Genomic DNA, 18,019 nt, shown 5'->3' with positions numbered 1-18,019 from the left:
AGTTTGTCTGTATTAAGCATAGTTAGGGTTTATAATAAACAGTCATTTTTTGCAATAATGGACTTAGTTGGTTAATAATAATACATAATGATTGAGCAGAAGTACATATTAACAACACGTTTCGTAAAGTGGTTCTGTTCATTCTTCTCTCGGATTTCCCGTCCTGTGGTTAGAAAGTAATATAGTTATATTGTTAACTTAACACAATATGACTGACCTAGTGTAAGCTTACAAAGTAGATAAATAATGTATGGTATGTATTGGCTGACTAACCAATCCTCCTATTATGGTCAGTTCTATAATTCCATCAGAATAAGCTGTTATAAATCACAAGAGCTTAAATCGTAATCCCTCAGATCTCATACAGGTATGATAATACACATAGTGGTGGTAGTAACTTTGTTACATTGGGTGTATCATAGGCGGATCCGGGGGGGGGGGGGGGGGCTGGGGACCCCTTTCGTGGGGAAAAATGGTTGATTATATAGGGAATCACTGAAGCATGACTGGAGCGGCCCCCCTTATGAAAAGTTCTGGATCCGCCACTGTGTATGATTCAAAAACAAACCCTACTAGCCACCCTTATATAGATGGTTTCGGTATTCGAGTTATATAGAAAGATTGCTTGGCTAATTAGTCTGTCAACTCTGAGGTTGTGAGTTCGAACGCGGCTCTTTATCAACACAACCTTAGCGCTGGTTTGGGGTGACTTCTTTACTAGATGTCCATTAAGCTAGATCATTGCTTTAACGAACACAAATGCATGGTAACAATTGAAACTGAATTACAGAATTGTTTACTTTGTACTTGGATGGAGAGTTGTCCCATTGGCACTCATACCACATCTTCTTATTTCTATTCACAGAATATTCCAGGATAGAAATATAACTAATATGGTTATAGTAAGTCCGACAATAGCATGACATGGCTTTTATTTCAGTGTTTCACGATGATATTAATGATGATGTGGTACATTTTTGTACAACAAGAATTAGTGGCATGTACACGAGTTATGTACCACAAAATGACCTCAGGCTTTCACTTGTATCAAGCGAAAATGTAACATTATTTAAATGACCTTAAGTTATCGTTTTGTATAGGATCATAACTGATTTTATATCACACATTCAATTTGTCTTAATCTAATATCATTTTCGTGGCAGGATTCTTAAAATTAACATCTGTTACACATGCAACTATAGATGCCATCCGTATGTACACTGTATGCATTTGGTTGTTTGTGGTATGAACTTTAAAGATCTGTCGTGCCTAGTATGTGATGATCCTATTCCTTCGACGTAAGTATTACATATGTTTCATTAATTTTATATACTAGTATACAGTTCATTTTTTACTTATTATTAGTGTCCCTTTGGTATCTTCAGAGGCCGCGATTTAGAGGGTTTTTCGCGGGAGGGGGAAATAGTTGATTATATCGGGAATCACTGAACCATCATCGGACTGGAGCGTGGCCCCTCTTAGGCAGTCAGTGCCCCCTTCTTTATGAAACTATTTTTTGCAGTTATTCTTAAGCACCCCATTCCATATGTTCCCCCATTTTCTCTTTTCTTATTTTCCCCCATTATATTATTTAAGAAATAATTCATGGAAGCCATAGATTGTTGGAAATTTACACATGGCCTGGTACGTGATATTCGAATTTTATATTCGAAGTATAGATTTATCGATAATTTTATCACGGTGTTGTTTACAAAGCGAAAGAAGCACGTCATATTAGAAACCCCATCCTGATCCACAATATCATATAAATATATTCAGTGTATTGTAAAAGCGGAACATCCAGCTATTCCGTATACGTACTAATATTATATTCCCCTGGTCAAAACGAAGGACGCTGCAGATTTTTTTCCCCATCGAATGGAAAGCCACTTGGCCTAATTATGTCTATGTACAGTTTCGCTGCCTTTATTATAACGATTTTAGTCTGTGAAGGTATGCTTTCCTGAAATATGATGTTTAAATTTTGAGTATTATATTTGATGTTTTACAGATAAGGTTCATGTGGACCCTATGGCTGAAATGGCCGTATTTTCACCTCAAAATTTACTATGAGTAGAGGCAAACCTGTGCATCTGGAAACGTTTTAAGACATACCATGCCCTAGATAACTAATATTCAAATGCATTGTATGATTTAGAAAATTCATAACTTAACTGGATTTTGCCGTACACTTTTTTTCGTCCCTGCAGAAGATGATAAAATTAACAAACAGTTGAGTTTACCTTGATATGGTCCACTCAGGTACACAGTTTAAATAACCAATTATTGTCATGTATTTATTGTCCATCTAATTTCCATGTCAATCAATACTGCTCACTTCAATTATTACCTGTGGGGAAGTTCTCAAACCTGTTTCCCAACTTACTTTATTTTGGCACCTTCTGGAGGAATGAAAAAAAGTGCACAGCAAAATCCTGGTAAGTTTTTATTTTTCTAAATCATAAAACATATTTAAATTTTATTTATCTAGGTCATGCTATGCCTGAAATTTTTTACAGATGCGCAGGTTTGTCTGTACTCAGAGTAAATTTTGAGGTGAAAATACGGCCTTTTTAACCGTAGGGTCCACATGAACCATAAGAACAAATTAAAATGTCAATTGTTCTTGAACAATTGAGAGGTCTTTCCTTTTCGAAATGTAAAGTACATGTTCCAATAGGCGTAGAATGCATTGAAAAGCTCTCAAACACACATAAAACCGTTAAAAAATGACAAAAACAACAAATTCGATAATTTGGACATGACCTTGACTTTTGACCTTGTAACCTTTGTGAAGGTCATTGGTCCAAAATGTCATTGTAAAAGACCCCATGGGTCTAGGACTTTTCGTTCAAGAGTTAAAGCTAATTTTACCTTTTCAAAAACCGTTAACGGCGGTTATGCCCCTTAAGAATATGTCAAATCCTTTCGGTCAAAATGTAAAAAAGTTGTGCCTCAATCACCTTAGCATTTTTCACTGTTTACTATTTCTGTAAGATTAACCGCTTTTGAGATATCGACTAAAAAGTTGAAAGGTCAAAGGTCAAGGTCAACCTTAAAAACATTTAAAACACACTAAAAATACTTAAAATAAGGTCAAAAACACATAATTCGCTATCTGGGACATGACCTTGACCTTTGACCTTGTGACCTTTGTCAAGGTCATTAGTCCCCAATGTCATTGCTGAAGACCCCATGGGTCTAGGACCTTTGTTTTATAGTAAAAGCTGATTTTGTCTTTTCAGAGACCTAAATCAGGGGTTATGCCCCTTACAGAAAGGTCAAATCTCTTCGGTCAAAATGTAACAAAGTTGCGCCTTAATGACCCAAACATTTTCCACTATTCAAAACTTCTATAAGTATTAAAATGTCAATTGTTCTTGAACAATTGAGAGGTCTTTCCTTTTTGAAATGTAAAGTACATGTTGCAATAGGCGTAGAATGCATTGAAAAGCTCTCAAACACACATAAAACCGCTAAAAAATGACAAAAACAATAAATTCGATAATTTGGACATGACCTTGACTTTTGACCTTGTGACCTTTGTGAAGGTCATTGGTCCACAATGTCATTGTAAAAGACCCCATGGGTCTAGGACTTTTCGTTCAAGAGTTAAAGCTAATTTTACCTTTTCAGAAACCGTTAACGGCGGTTATGCCCCTTAAGAATATGTCAAATCCTTTCGGTCAAAATGTAAAAAAGTTGTGCCTCAGTCACCTTAACATTTTTCACTGTTTACTATTTCTGTAAGATTAACCGTTTTTGAGATATCGACTAAAAAGTTGAAAGGTCAAAGGTCAAGGTCAACCTTAAAAACACTTAAAACACACTCAAAATGCTTAAAATAAGGTCAAAAACACATAATTCGCTATCTGGGACATGACCTTGACCTTTGACCTTGTGACCTTTGTCAAGGTCATTAGTCCCCATTGTCATTGGTGAAGACCCCACGGGTCTAGGACCTTTGGTTATATAGTAAAAGCTGATTTTGTCTTTTCAGAAACCTAAATCAGGGGTTATGCCCCTTACAGAAAGGTCAAATCTCTTCGGTCAAAATGTAAAAAAGTTGCGCCATAATGACCCAAACATTTTCCACTATTTAAAACTTCTGTAAGTATAATGGTTTCTGAGATTATCCCATAACAAGGTGTTAGGTCAAAGGTCAAGGTCAACATACAAATTTGACCTTGAGGTATTTTTCAAAGATACATGAATTGATGATGAATGGTGAAGATTCTAGGTGTCTACGACTTACGGTTTCTGAGTTTTGGTGGCCAACCGACACCGGTTAATTTTCAGAGGGGCATAACCCTACCAATGAGTCGTTGAATCTTTTCGATCCAAATGTAACGAAGAACCGGGGTCTGGTCCTGAACAAATTTCACCCTTTGTTTTTTTTCTACCTATTACGGTTACGGTGTTGGAACGATAACAAGGTTTTTGGGTTTCGGAGGGATAACTCCGAACCGACAAAATATTTCGACTAACAGGGTGAGTTCCAGATAGGTATTCATGACACCGATACAAAGTGTGAACATGAAAGCGACACGTCTTACGGTTAACGTGGCTAAATTTGTCAAAGTTTGGCGGAAAAAGAATAATAATAATAATAATAATTAAAATGTCAATTGTTCTTGAACAATTGAGAGGTCTTTCCTTTTATAATGTTAAATATATGTTCCAATAGACGTAGAATGTATTGAAAAGCTTTAAAACACACTGAAAATCCTTTAAATAGGTCAAAAACACATAATTCGCTATTTGGGACATGACCTTGACCTTTGACCTTTTGACCTTTGTCAAGGTCATTAGTCCCCAATGTCATTGCTGAAGAACCCATGGGTCTAGGACCTTTGATTATGTAGTAAAAGCTGATTTTGTCTTTTCAGAAACCTAAATCAGGGGTTATGCCCCTTACAGAAAGGTCAAATCTCTTCGGTCAAAATGTAACAAAGTTGCGCCTTAATGACCCAAACATTTTCCACTATTCAAAACTTCTGTAAGTATAAGGGTTTCTGAGATTATCCCATAACAAGGTGTTAGGTCAAAGGTCAAGGTCAACATACAAATTTGACCTTGAGGTATTTTTCAAAGATACATGAATTGATGATGATTGGTGAAGATCCTATGTGTCTACGACTTACGGTTTCTGAGTTTTGGTGGTCAACCGACACCGGGTAATTTTCAGAGGGGCATAACCCTACCAATGAGTCGTTGAATCTTTTCGATCCAAATGTAACGAAGAACCGGGGTCTGGTCCTGAACAAATTTCACCCTTCATTTTTTTTCTACCTATTACGGTTACGGTGTTGGAACGATAACAAGGTTTTTGGGTTTCGGAGGGATTACTCCGAACCGACAAAATATTTCGACTCACAGGGTGAGTTCCGGATAGGTATTCATGACACCGATACAAAGTGTGAACATGAAAGCGACACGTCTTACGGTTACGGAGGCTAACTTCGTCAAAGTTTGGCGGAACAAAAAGAATAATAATAATAATTAAACTGTCAATTGTTCTTGAACAATTGAGAGGTCTTTCCTTTTTTAATGTAAAATACATGTTCCAACAGACGTAGAATGTATTGAAAAGGTCAAGGTCAACCTTAAAAAGCTCGAAAACACACTAAAAATCCTTTAAATAAGGTTAAAAACACTAAATTCGCTATCTGGGACATGACCTTGACCTTTGACCTTTTGACCTTTGTCAAGGTCATTGGTCCCCAATGCCATTACTGAAGACCTTAAGGGTCTAGGACCTTTGGTTATATAGTAAAAGCTGATTTTGTCTTTTCAAAAACCTAAAACAGGGGTTATGCCCCTTATAGAAAGGTCAAATCTCTTTGGTCAAAATGTAACAAAGTTGCGCCATAATGACCCAAACATTTTCCACCATTTAAAACTTCTGTAAGTATAATGGTTTCTGAGATTATCCCATAACAAGGTGTTAGGTCAAAGGTCAAGGTCAACATACAAATTTGACCTTGAGGTATTTTTTAAAGATACATGAAATGATGATGATTGGTGAAGATCCTATGTGTCTACGACTTACGGTTTCTGAGTTTTGGTGGCCAACCGACACCGGTTAATTTTCATAGGGGCATAACCCTACCAATGAGTCTTTGAATCTTTTCGATCCAAATGTAACGAAGAACCGGGGTCTGGTCCTGAACAAATTTCACCCTTCATTTTTTTTCTACCTATTACGGTTACGGTGTTGGAACGATAACAAGGTTTTTGGGTTTCGGAGGGATTACTCCGAACCGACATAATATTTTGACTCACAGGGTGAGTTCCGGATAGGTATTCATGACACCGATACAAAGTGTGAACATGAAAGCGACACGTCTTACGGTTACGGAGGGAAATTTTGTCAAAGTTTGGCGGAACAAGAAGAATAATAATAATAATTAAACTGTCAATTGTTCTTGAACAATTGAGAGGTCTTTCCTTTTGTAATGTAAAATACATGTTCCAACAGACGTAGAATGTATTGAAAAGGTCAAGGTCAACCATAAAAAGCTCGAAAACACACTAAAAATCCTTTATATAAGGTTAAAAACACTAAATTCGCACTCTGGAACATGACCTTGACCTTTGACCTTTTGACCTTTGGCAAGGTCATTAGTCCCCAATGCCATTACTGAAGACCCCAAGGGTCTAGGACCTTTGGTTGTATAGAAAAAGCTGATTTTGTCTTTTCAGAAACCTAAAACAGGCTTTATGCCCCTTAAAAAAAGGTCAAATCTCTTTGGTCAAAATGTAACAAAGTTGCGCGGTAATGACCCAAACATTTTCCACTATTTAAAACTTCTGTAAGTATAATGGTTGCTGAGATTATTCCATAACAAGGTGTAAGGTCAAAGGTCAAGGTCAACATACAAATTTGACCTTGAGATATTTTTCGAAGATACATGAATTGATGATGAATGGTGAAGATCCTAGGTCTCTACGACTTACGGTTTCTGAGTTTTGGTGGTCCACCGACACCGGTTAATTTTCATAGGGGCATAACCCTACCAATGAGTCGTTGAATCTTTTCGATCCAAATGTAACGAAGAACCGGGGTCTGGTCCTGAACAAATTTCATCCTTTGTTTTTTTTCTACCTATTATGGTTACGGTGTTGGAACGATAACAAGGTTTTTTGGTTTCGGAGGGATTACTCCGAACCGACAAAATATTTCGACTAACAGGGTGAGTTCCAGATAGGTATTCATGACACCGATACAAAGTGTGAACATGAAAGCGACACGTCTTACGGTTTAGGCTGCTAACTTCATCAAAGTTTGGCGGAAGAATAATAATAATAATAATAATAATAATAATAATAAACAGAAGAAATACAGTAAGGTCTTTCCCTTTTGTAAAAGGAAAGACCTTAATAATAATCAGAAGAAATACAGTAAGGTCTTTCCCTTTAGTAAAAGGAAAGACCTTAATTAAAATGTCAATTGTTCTTGAACAATTGAGAGGTCTTTCCTTTTCGAAATGTAAAGTACATGTTGCAATAGGCGTAGAATGCATTGAAAAGCTCTCAAACACACATAAAACCGCTAAAAAATGACAAAAACAATAAATTCGATAATTTGGACATGACCTTGACTTTTGACCTTGTGACCTTTGTGAAGGTCATTGGTCCACAATGTCATTGTAAAAGACCCCATGGGTCTAGGACTTTTCGTTCAAGAGTTAAAGCTAATTTTACCTTTTCAGAAACCGTTAACGGCGGTTATGCCCCTTAAGAATATGTCAAATCCTTTCGGTCAAAATGTAAAAAAGTTGTGCCTCAGTCACCTTAACATTTTTCACTGTTTACTATTTCTGTAAGATTAACCGTTTTTGAGATATCGACTAAAAAGTTGAAAGGTCAAAGGTCAAGGTCAACCTTAAAAACACTTAAAACACACTCAAAATGCTTAAAATAAGGTCAAAAACACATAATTCGCTATCTGGGACATGACCTTGACCTTTGACCTTGTGACCTTTGTCAAGGTCATTAGTCCCCATTGTCATTGGTGAAGACCCCACGGGTCTAGGACCTTTGGTTATATAGTAAAAGCTGATTTTGTCTTTTCAGAAACCTAAATCAGGGGTTATGCCCCTTACAGAAAGGTCAAATCTCTTCGGTCAAAATGTAAAAAAGTTGCGCCATAATGACCCAAACATTTTCCACTATTTAAAACTTCTGTAAGTATAATGGTTTCTGAGATTATCCCATAACAAGGTGTTAGGTCAAAGGTCAAGGTCAACATACAAATTTGACCTTGAGGTATTTTTCAAAGATACATGAATTGATGATGAATGGTGAAGATTCTAGGTGTCTACGACTTACGGTTTCTGAGTTTTGGTGGCCAACCGACACCGGTTAATTTTCAGAGGGGCATAACCCTACCAATGAGTCGTTGAATCTTTTCGATCCAAATGTAACGAAGAACCGGGGTCTGGTCCTGAACAAATTTCACCCTTTGTTTTTTTTCTACCTATTACGGTTACGGTGTTGGAACGATAACAAGGTTTTTGGGTTTCGGAGGGATAACTCCGAACCGACAAAATATTTCGACTAACAGGGTGAGTTCCAGATAGGTATTCATGACACCGATACAAAGTGTGAACATGAAAGCGACACGTCTTACGGTTAACGTGGCTAAATTTGTCAAAGTTTGGCGGAAAAAGAATAATAATAATAATAATAATTAAAATGTCAATTGTTCTTGAACAATTGAGAGGTCTTTCCTTTTATAATGTTAAATATATGTTCCAATAGACGTAGAATGTATTGAAAAGCTTTAAAACACACTGAAAATCCTTTAAATAGGTCAAAAACACATAATTCGCTATTTGGGACATGACCTTGACCTTTGACCTTTTGACCTTTGTCAAGGTCATTAGTCCCCAATGTCATTGCTGAAGAACCCATGGGTCTAGGACCTTTGATTATGTAGTAAAAGCTGATTTTGTCTTTTCAGAAACCTAAATCAGGGGTTATGCCCCTTACAGAAAGGTCAAATCTCTTCGGTCAAAATGTAACAAAGTTGCGCCTTAATGACCCAAACATTTTCCACTATTCAAAACTTCTGTAAGTATAAGGGTTTCTGAGATTATCCCATAACAAGGTGTTAGGTCAAAGGTCAAGGTCAACATACAAATTTGACCTTGAGGTATTTTTCAAAGATACATGAATTGATGATGATTGGTGAAGATCCTATGTGTCTACGACTTACGGTTTCTGAGTTTTGGTGGTCAACCGACACCGGGTAATTTTCAGAGGGGCATAACCCTACCAATGAGTCGTTGAATCTTTTCGATCCAAATGTAACGAAGAACCGGGGTCTGGTCCTGAACAAATTTCACCCTTCATTTTTTTTCTACCTATTACGGTTACGGTGTTGGAACGATAACAAGGTTTTTGGGTTTCGGAGGGATTACTCCGAACCGACAAAATATTTCGACTCACAGGGTGAGTTCCGGATAGGTATTCATGACACCGATACAAAGTGTGAACATGAAAGCGACACGTCTTACGGTTACGGAGGCTAACTTCGTCAAAGTTTGGCGGAACAAAAAGAATAATAATAATAATTAAACTGTCAATTGTTCTTGAACAATTGAGAGGTCTTTCCTTTTTTAATGTAAAATACATGTTCCAACAGACGTAGAATGTATTGAAAAGGTCAAGGTCAACCTTAAAAAGCTCGAAAACACACTAAAAATCCTTTAAATAAGGTTAAAAACACTAAATTCGCTATCTGGGACATGACCTTGACCTTTGACCTTTTGACCTTTGTCAAGGTCATTGGTCCCCAATGCCATTACTGAAGACCTTAAGGGTCTAGGACCTTTGGTTATATAGTAAAAGCTGATTTTGTCTTTTCAAAAACCTAAAACAGGGGTTATGCCCCTTATAGAAAGGTCAAATCTCTTTGGTCAAAATGTAACAAAGTTGCGCCATAATGACCCAAACATTTTCCACCATTTAAAACTTCTGTAAGTATAATGGTTTCTGAGATTATCCCATAACAAGGTGTTAGGTCAAAGGTCAAGGTCAACATACAAATTTGACCTTGAGGTATTTTTTAAAGATACATGAAATGATGATGATTGGTGAAGATCCTATGTGTCTACGACTTACGGTTTCTGAGTTTTGGTGGCCAACCGACACCGGTTAATTTTCATAGGGGCATAACCCTACCAATGAGTCTTTGAATCTTTTCGATCCAAATGTAACGAAGAACCGGGGTCTGGTCCTGAACAAATTTCACCCTTCATTTTTTTTCTACCTATTACGGTTACGGTGTTGGAACGATAACAAGGTTTTTGGGTTTCGGAGGGATTACTCCGAACCGACATAATATTTTGACTCACAGGGTGAGTTCCGGATAGGTATTCATGACACCGATACAAAGTGTGAACATGAAAGCGACACGTCTTACGGTTACGGAGGGAAATTTTGTCAAAGTTTGGCGGAACAAGAAGAATAATAATAATAATTAAACTGTCAATTGTTCTTGAACAATTGAGAGGTCTTTCCTTTTGTAATGTAAAATACATGTTCCAACAGACGTAGAATGTATTGAAAAGGTCAAGGTCAACCATAAAAAGCTCGAAAACACACTAAAAATCCTTTATATAAGGTTAAAAACACTAAATTCGCACTCTGGAACATGACCTTGACCTTTGACCTTTTGACCTTTGGCAAGGTCATTAGTCCCCAATGCCATTACTGAAGACCCCAAGGGTCTAGGACCTTTGGTTGTATAGAAAAAGCTGATTTTGTCTTTTCAGAAACCTAAAACAGGCTTTATGCCCCTTAAAAAAAGGTCAAATCTCTTTGGTCAAAATGTAACAAAGTTGCGCGGTAATGACCCAAACATTTTCCACTATTTAAAACTTCTGTAAGTATAATGGTTGCTGAGATTATTCCATAACAAGGTGTAAGGTCAAAGGTCAAGGTCAACATACAAATTTGACCTTGAGATATTTTTCGAAGATACATGAATTGATGATGAATGGTGAAGATCCTAGGTCTCTACGACTTACGGTTTCTGAGTTTTGGTGGTCCACCGACACCGGTTAATTTTCATAGGGGCATAACCCTACCAATGAGTCGTTGAATCTTTTCGATCCAAATGTAACGAAGAACCGGGGTCTGGTCCTGAACAAATTTCATCCTTTGTTTTTTTTCTACCTATTATGGTTACGGTGTTGGAACGATAACAAGGTTTTTTGGTTTCGGAGGGATTACTCCGAACCGACAAAATATTTCGACTAACAGGGTGAGTTCCAGATAGGTATTCATGACACCGATACAAAGTGTGAACATGAAAGCGACACGTCTTACGGTTTAGGCTGCTAACTTCATCAAAGTTTGGCGGAAGAATAATAATAATAATAATAATAATAATAATAATAAACAGAAGAAATACAGTAAGGTCTTTCCCTTTTGTAAAAGGAAAGACCTTAATAATAATCAGAAGAAATACAGTAAGGTCTTTCCCTTTAGTAAAAGGAAAGACCTTAATTAAAATGTCAATTGTTCTTGAACAATTGAGAGGTCTTTCCTTTTCGAAATGTAAAGTACATGTTGCAATAGGCGTAGAATGCATTGAAAAGCTCTCAAACACACATAAAACCGCTAAAAAATGACAAAAACAATAAATTCGATAATTTGGACATGACCTTGACTTTTGACCTTGTGACCTTTGTGAAGGTCATTGGTCCACAATGTCATTGTAAAAGACCCCATGGGTCTAGGACTTTTCGTTCAAGAGTTAAAGCTAATTTTACCTTTTCAGAAACCGTTAACGGCGGTTATGCCCCTTAAGAATATGTCAAATCCTTTCGGTCAAAATGTAAAAAAGTTGTGCCTCAGTCACCTTAACATTTTTCACTGTTTACTATTTCTGTAAGATTAACCGTTTTTGAGATATCGACTAAAAAGTTGAAAGGTCAAAGGTCAAGGTCAACCTTAAAAACACTTAAAACACACTCAAAATGCTTAAAATAAGGTCAAAAACACATAATTCGCTATCTGGGAGATGACCTTGACCTTTGACCTTGTGACCTTTGTCAAGGTCATTAGTCCCCAATGTCATTGGTGAAGACCCCACGGGTCTAGGACCTTTGGTTATATAGTAAAAGCTGATTTTGTCTTTTCAGAAACCTAAATCAGGGGTTATGCCCCTTACAGAAAGGTCAAATCTCTTCGGTCAAAATGTAACAAAGTTGCGCCATAATGACCCAAACATTTTCCACTATTTAAAACTTCTGTAAGTATAATGGTTTCTGAGATTATCCCATAACAAGGTGTTAGGTCAAAGGTCAAGGTCAACATACAAATTTGACCTTGAGGTATTTTTCAAAGATACATGAATTGATGATGATTGGTGAAGATCCTATGTGTCTACGACTTACGGTTTCTGAGTTTTGGTGGTCAACCGACACCGGGTAATTTTCAGAGGGGCATAACCCTACCAATGAGTCGTTGAATCTTTTCGATCCAAATGTAACGAAGAACCGGGGTCTGGTCCTGAACAAATTTCACCCTTTGTTTTTTTTCTACCTATTACGGTTACGGTGTTGGAACGATAACAAGGTTTTTGGGTTTCGGAGGGATAACTCCGAACCGACAAAATATTTCGACTAACAGGGTGAGTTCCAGATAGGTATTCATGACACCGATACAAAGTGTGAACATGAAAGCGACACGTCTTACGGTTAACGCGGCTAAATTTGTCAAAGTTTGGCGGAAAAAGAATAATAATAATTAAACTGTCAATTGTTCTTGAACAATTGAGAGGTCTTTCCTTTTGCAATGTAAAATACATGTTCAAATAGACGTAGAATGTATTGAAAAGCTTTAAAACACACTGAAAATCCTTTAAATAAGGTTAAAAACACTAAATTCGCTATCTTGGACATGACCTTGACCTTTGACCTTTTGACCTTTGTCAAGGTCATTAGTCCCCAATGTCATTGCTGAAGACCCCATGGGTCTAGGACCTACGGTTATATAGTAAAAGCTGATTTTGTCTTTTCAGAAACGTAAAAGAGGCTTTATGCCCCTTAAAAAAAGGTCAAATCTCTGCGGTCAAAATGTAACAAAGTTGCGCTGTAACGACCCAAACATTTTCCACCATTTAAAATTTCTGTAAGTATAATGGTTTCTGAGATTATCCCATAACAAGGTGTTAGGTCAAAGGTCAAGGTCAACATACAAATTTGACCTTGAGGTATTTTTCAAAGATACATGAATTGATGATGATTGGTGAAGATCCTAGGTGTCTACGACTTACAGTTTCTGAGTTTTGGTGGCCAACCGACACCGGTTAATTTTCATAGGGGCATAACCCTACCAATGAGTCGTTGAATCTTTTCGATCCAAAGGTAACGAAGAACCGGGGTCTGGTCCTGAACAAATTTCACCCTTCGTTTTTTTTCTACCTATTACGGTTACGGTGTTGGAACGATAACAAGGTTTTTGGGTTTCGGAGGGATTACTCCGAACCGACAAAATATTTCGACTCACAGGGTGAGTTCCGGATAGGTATTCATGACACCGATACAAAGTGTGAATATGAAAGCGACACGTCTTACGGTTACGGAGGGAAATTTTGTCAAAGTTTGGCGGAACAAAAAGAATAATAATAAACGGAAGAAATACAGTAAGGTCTTTCCCTTTAGTAAAAGGAAGGACCTTAATAATAATAATTAAACTGTCAATTGTTCTTGAACAATTGAGAGGTCTTTCCTTTTGTAATGTAAAATGCATGTTCCAACAGACATAGAATGTATTGAAAAGGTCAAGGTCAACCTTAAAAAGCTTGAAAACACACTAAAAGTCCTTTATATAAGGTTAAAAACACTAAATTCGCTATTTGGGACATGACCTTGACCTTTGACCTTTTGACCTTTTTCAAGGTCATTAGTCCCCAATGCCATTACTGAAGACCCCAAGGGTCTAGGACCTTTGGTTGTATAGAAAAGGCTGATTTTGTCTTTTCAGAAACCTAAAACAGGCTTTATGCCCCTTAAAAAAAGGTCAAATCTCTTTGGTCAAAACGTAACAAAGTTGCGCGGTAATGACCCAAACATTTTCCACTATTTAAAACTTCTGTAAGTATAATGGTTGCTGAGATTATTCCATAACAAGGTGTAAGGTCAAAGGTCAAGGTCAACATACAAATTTGACCTTGAGATATTTTTCGAAGATACATGAATTGATGATGAATGGTGAAGATCCTAGGTCTCTACGACTTACGGTTTCTGAGTTTTGGTGGTCAACCGACACCGGTTAATTTTCAGAGGGGCATAACCCTACCAATGAGTCGTTGAATCTTTTCGATCCAAATGTAACGAAGAACCGGGGTCTGGTCCTGAACAAATTTCACCCTTTGTTTTTTTTCTACCTATTATGGTTACGGTGTTGGAACGATAACAAGGTTTTTTGGTTTCGGAGGGATTACTCCGAACCGACAAAATATTTCGACTAACAGGGTGAGTTCCAGATAGGTATTCATGACACCGATACAAAGTGTGAACATGAAAGCGACACGTCTTACGGTTTAGGCTGCTAACTTCTTCAAAGTTTGGCGGAAGAATAATAATAATAATAATAATAATAAACAGAAGAAATACAGTAAGGTCTTTCCCTTTTGTAAAAGGAAAGACCTTAATAATAAACAGAAGAAATACAGTAAGGTCTTTCCCTTTTGTAAAAGGAAAGACCTTAATAATCAGAAGAAATACAGTAAGGTCTTTCCCTTTAGTAAAAGGAAAGACCTTAATAATAATAAACAGAAGAAATACAGTAAGGTCTTTCCCTTTTGTAAAAGGAAAGACCTTAATTATACAGAAGTTATTATAAAAAGATGGTGAGAATGCCAGAGTCAACATAAAATAAAAACTAAACATAAAAAAAATAGACAACGATATTGTATTGGTTGATTTTAAAAGATTTTTAAATTAATCATAAAAATATAATAAATAGATGTCAGCTAGATTTGGACAAAGAAAGACAACTCTGTCGTAGATAATATTCTGATTTTGGAAAAGATCCAGGTAACGTTCAATGACTGTATTAATAGAATGCATGGGAAAGACATTTTTTAAGATTTAGGGTCTATAATTATCAAATACATAATGTAATATGGTTGATTAAAGTTGTTCTTCACATTAGAGTAAATTAATAATTAAAGAGTCATTATACATTGAGAATACACCTTATCGCTAATCCCGGGTCATATGACCCAGGCGCTTGAACTTTTGACGCAAACAACAATCACTTTTCCATTGTGGCGTCAGATATTTTGTTTTATGATGTCTACGGGAACCTGTGTGATTTCCCGTAATGGCGGACAAATAGCGATAAGGTGTATGGAAATGGGGAATGTGATTATGTGTCAAAGAGACAAAAAAAAAAAAAAAAAAAACAGACCAAAAGGCAGACAACAGCTGAAGGCCACCAATGTATGCCTACATGCATGTCTGTCTATGTCAAGCCATTTTACTAATTATTCTAACTTCAAGATATCAAGATATATATTTTCCTTATCGAATAAAATTGGTTCCCAGAATAATGAATGATTTACAACAACAACAACAACAACAACAACAACAATTTTTATTTGTCAATCAAGACGCCCCGAGGAGCAGTACAATTACAGTTTAAATTAAAGTGTACAAATAATTGTGTTGATTTTTTTCATTGAAGTTACAATACATGACAATAAAATTAAAACAATATTATATAAGAGAAGGGAGACAACAAATACAGTATATATTCTCAAAGATAATGAGTGAGTGAACACAATCAGTACCATTTTATAATTAGAAGAAGAGCTGGACTACTCATGTGTTTATGCTTAATTTAACTCTTCTAGATTTTATTAAACTGTCTATTAATTTAATCATTATGTTATTAACAAATGGATCTTCATACAAAGAAACTAGTGTCCTTACTAAACCTTTATAGCATCATGGTGCAATAGTTCTAAATTTTATTCAAGGTGTGTTTTAAGTAGCTTATTTTTTAAACAGATGTTTTATAATTTTAGGGTAACATTACTAATTCCAACAGTGTGGTTTGAAAATACGGGAAAAACAATGAGACTAGTATAAACTGAACCCTACATGAAACGAAAAATCATTGTTAGCTGAATTATATTAAAACATACAGTCAGTATTCTGTAGTAATATGTTCTAAGGAATAACTGCCCATTTTATGTTGTTTATGAAATGTGTTCAAATTAAAAAAAGCATATGGTTTTATATAATTGTGAATAAATTTGAATTGTTTGTTTACTATTTGTATATATCTGATGTCACCAATAAATGGAAATAATAGTTGAGTGAATGGAGGGTGGTGGAGAAAGGATGATTTGTAACCTATTAAAGAACAATATGTTCAAGGGAGGTAATCTTTGTTAATATCAGGAAATGAAAGGTGAATCAGCGATAAACAACAACTGTCTAAAATCTAAATCTAGTCATCCCCTTGCCAATCACATTATTCTAAAAAAAAATCAAATAAATCGTGAAAAATATTGTTTGGTTTTTTTTGTTTTTTTTTCGGTGTTCAAAGGGCCTGGACATAACCTACATGTAGCCATGATATTTAAATGATTTATTGGTTACTTCCCTTTTTCAGATTTGAAATGGAGGGAGTTCCCATATTACAAAAGGATGCTGTTGACAAGAACTCTTCATACATGTATTGGTCTTATAGCACACTGAGTGAAGAAATAAACATGTACATCAAAGCTGAACCTGAAGAAAATCCAACAAGTAACAACAAATGTGAGATAAACGATTCTCAAAATATCGAAAAGGAACCAAAATTAAATGGAGACCTTAATTTAAAACAAGTTGTTGAAATTGATTCACTAGCCAAGAAAGAAATGCAAGATTGTTCTTTTTGTAAAAAAGAAATTCCAAAAGATGATATTAAATTTCATATGAAAAAACACACAAAGGATTTCTCATGCGACATATGTAGCATACACTTTAAACAATTTCAGGGATTGAAAAATCACTATGCAACCCATACTGGTGTAAGGAAATATGAGTGTGAATCATGTGATAAAAAATTCATTGAGTTAGCAACACTTAAAGAACACCTTAATATACATACTGGTGATAAACCATACATGTGTGATAAGTGTGGTAAATCTTTCAATCACCACAGCTCTCTTGGAAAACATCGATATACACATAGTGATGAAAAACCTCATATATGTGACGTATGTGGACGTGGATTTAAACGTAAGGATATTCTGAAGGAACATACTAAGGTGCATACTGGCGAGGCAACAAGGAAGTATAAAACAATAAAAGAATATAGATGTCCGGTGTGTAATAAAGTGTGTGGAAAAAGTTCTCATCTGACCATACATATGAGGGTTCACACGGGTGAGAAACCCTTCAAGTGTGAACTCTGTGACAGAAGATTTCCGGCAAACGAAGACAAAAAAAAACATATGAAAGTTCATAAAGATTAACAGGATTTTTGAAGCATTTCAAATTTTCAACTTGTTTTTTTTATCACATTCTATTTTATTTGGCCTTAGATGATTATACATATATATATATATATATATATAACATCCAGGGGCGTAGCTGCCGTTAGGCACTTTAGGCACGTGCCTACACATAATTTTTTCACAAATATTTTTTTTTTATTAAAAAAAATAATAAACAACGTTATGTGTACATGAACTCCAGTGAAGTTGTCACAACTTTAATTATCGAATGTCATGTGTACACTAGTCTCTCGTCCTTAGCGAATGGAATATTGGATAGAATTGAATGTTTTTTATGTGTGTACCTTATATAGAAACTATAAACTAGATCATTTCAATTCTATCAACAAAAACTTGAATGAACCACAACTTAGACACATGATTTTTTAATTAGTTGTTGTTAGTTTTCAACTAGCTTTCCACTTTGTCTTCACCCGACTTGCCAATGTTGGTCGTCCGTTTGGCTGTGCAGGATGTATAAATACGTAGTCCGTGACGTCT

The 18,019-nt window shown here is 36.0% G+C and overlaps 1 protein-coding gene across 2 annotated transcripts; it reads left to right on the top strand.

Annotated features, from left to right (window-relative positions):
* The first annotated feature begins 1,056 nt into the window (after positions 1-1,056).
* Positions 1,057-17,598, top strand: LOC143071233 (uncharacterized). 2 transcript variants are annotated; one of them, XM_076245416.1, is made up of 2 exons: positions 1,057-1,298; positions 16,648-17,598. In XM_076245416.1, the coding sequence occupies exons 1-2, from the start codon at positions 1,225-1,227 to the stop codon at positions 17,495-17,497; spliced, it is 924 nt and encodes a 307-aa protein (XP_076101531.1). In that variant the 5' UTR covers positions 1,057-1,224; the 3' UTR covers positions 17,498-17,598. The 2 variants fall into 2 exon arrangements, 1 of the variants encoding a protein (XP_076101531.1); XR_012976827.1 differs by lacking the exon at positions 1,057-1,298 and adding an exon at positions 1,305-1,953.
* The last annotated feature ends 421 nt before the right edge of the window (positions 17,599-18,019 follow it).

Source organism: Mytilus galloprovincialis, chromosome 4 (genome assembly GCF_965363235.1).
Source record: "Mytilus galloprovincialis chromosome 4, xbMytGall1.hap1.1, whole genome shotgun sequence".
Taxonomy (NCBI): domain Eukaryota; kingdom Metazoa; phylum Mollusca; class Bivalvia; order Mytilida; family Mytilidae; genus Mytilus; species Mytilus galloprovincialis.
Note: the sequence above shows the minus strand (reverse complement) of the source record. Positions and strands in the feature narration are given on the sequence as shown.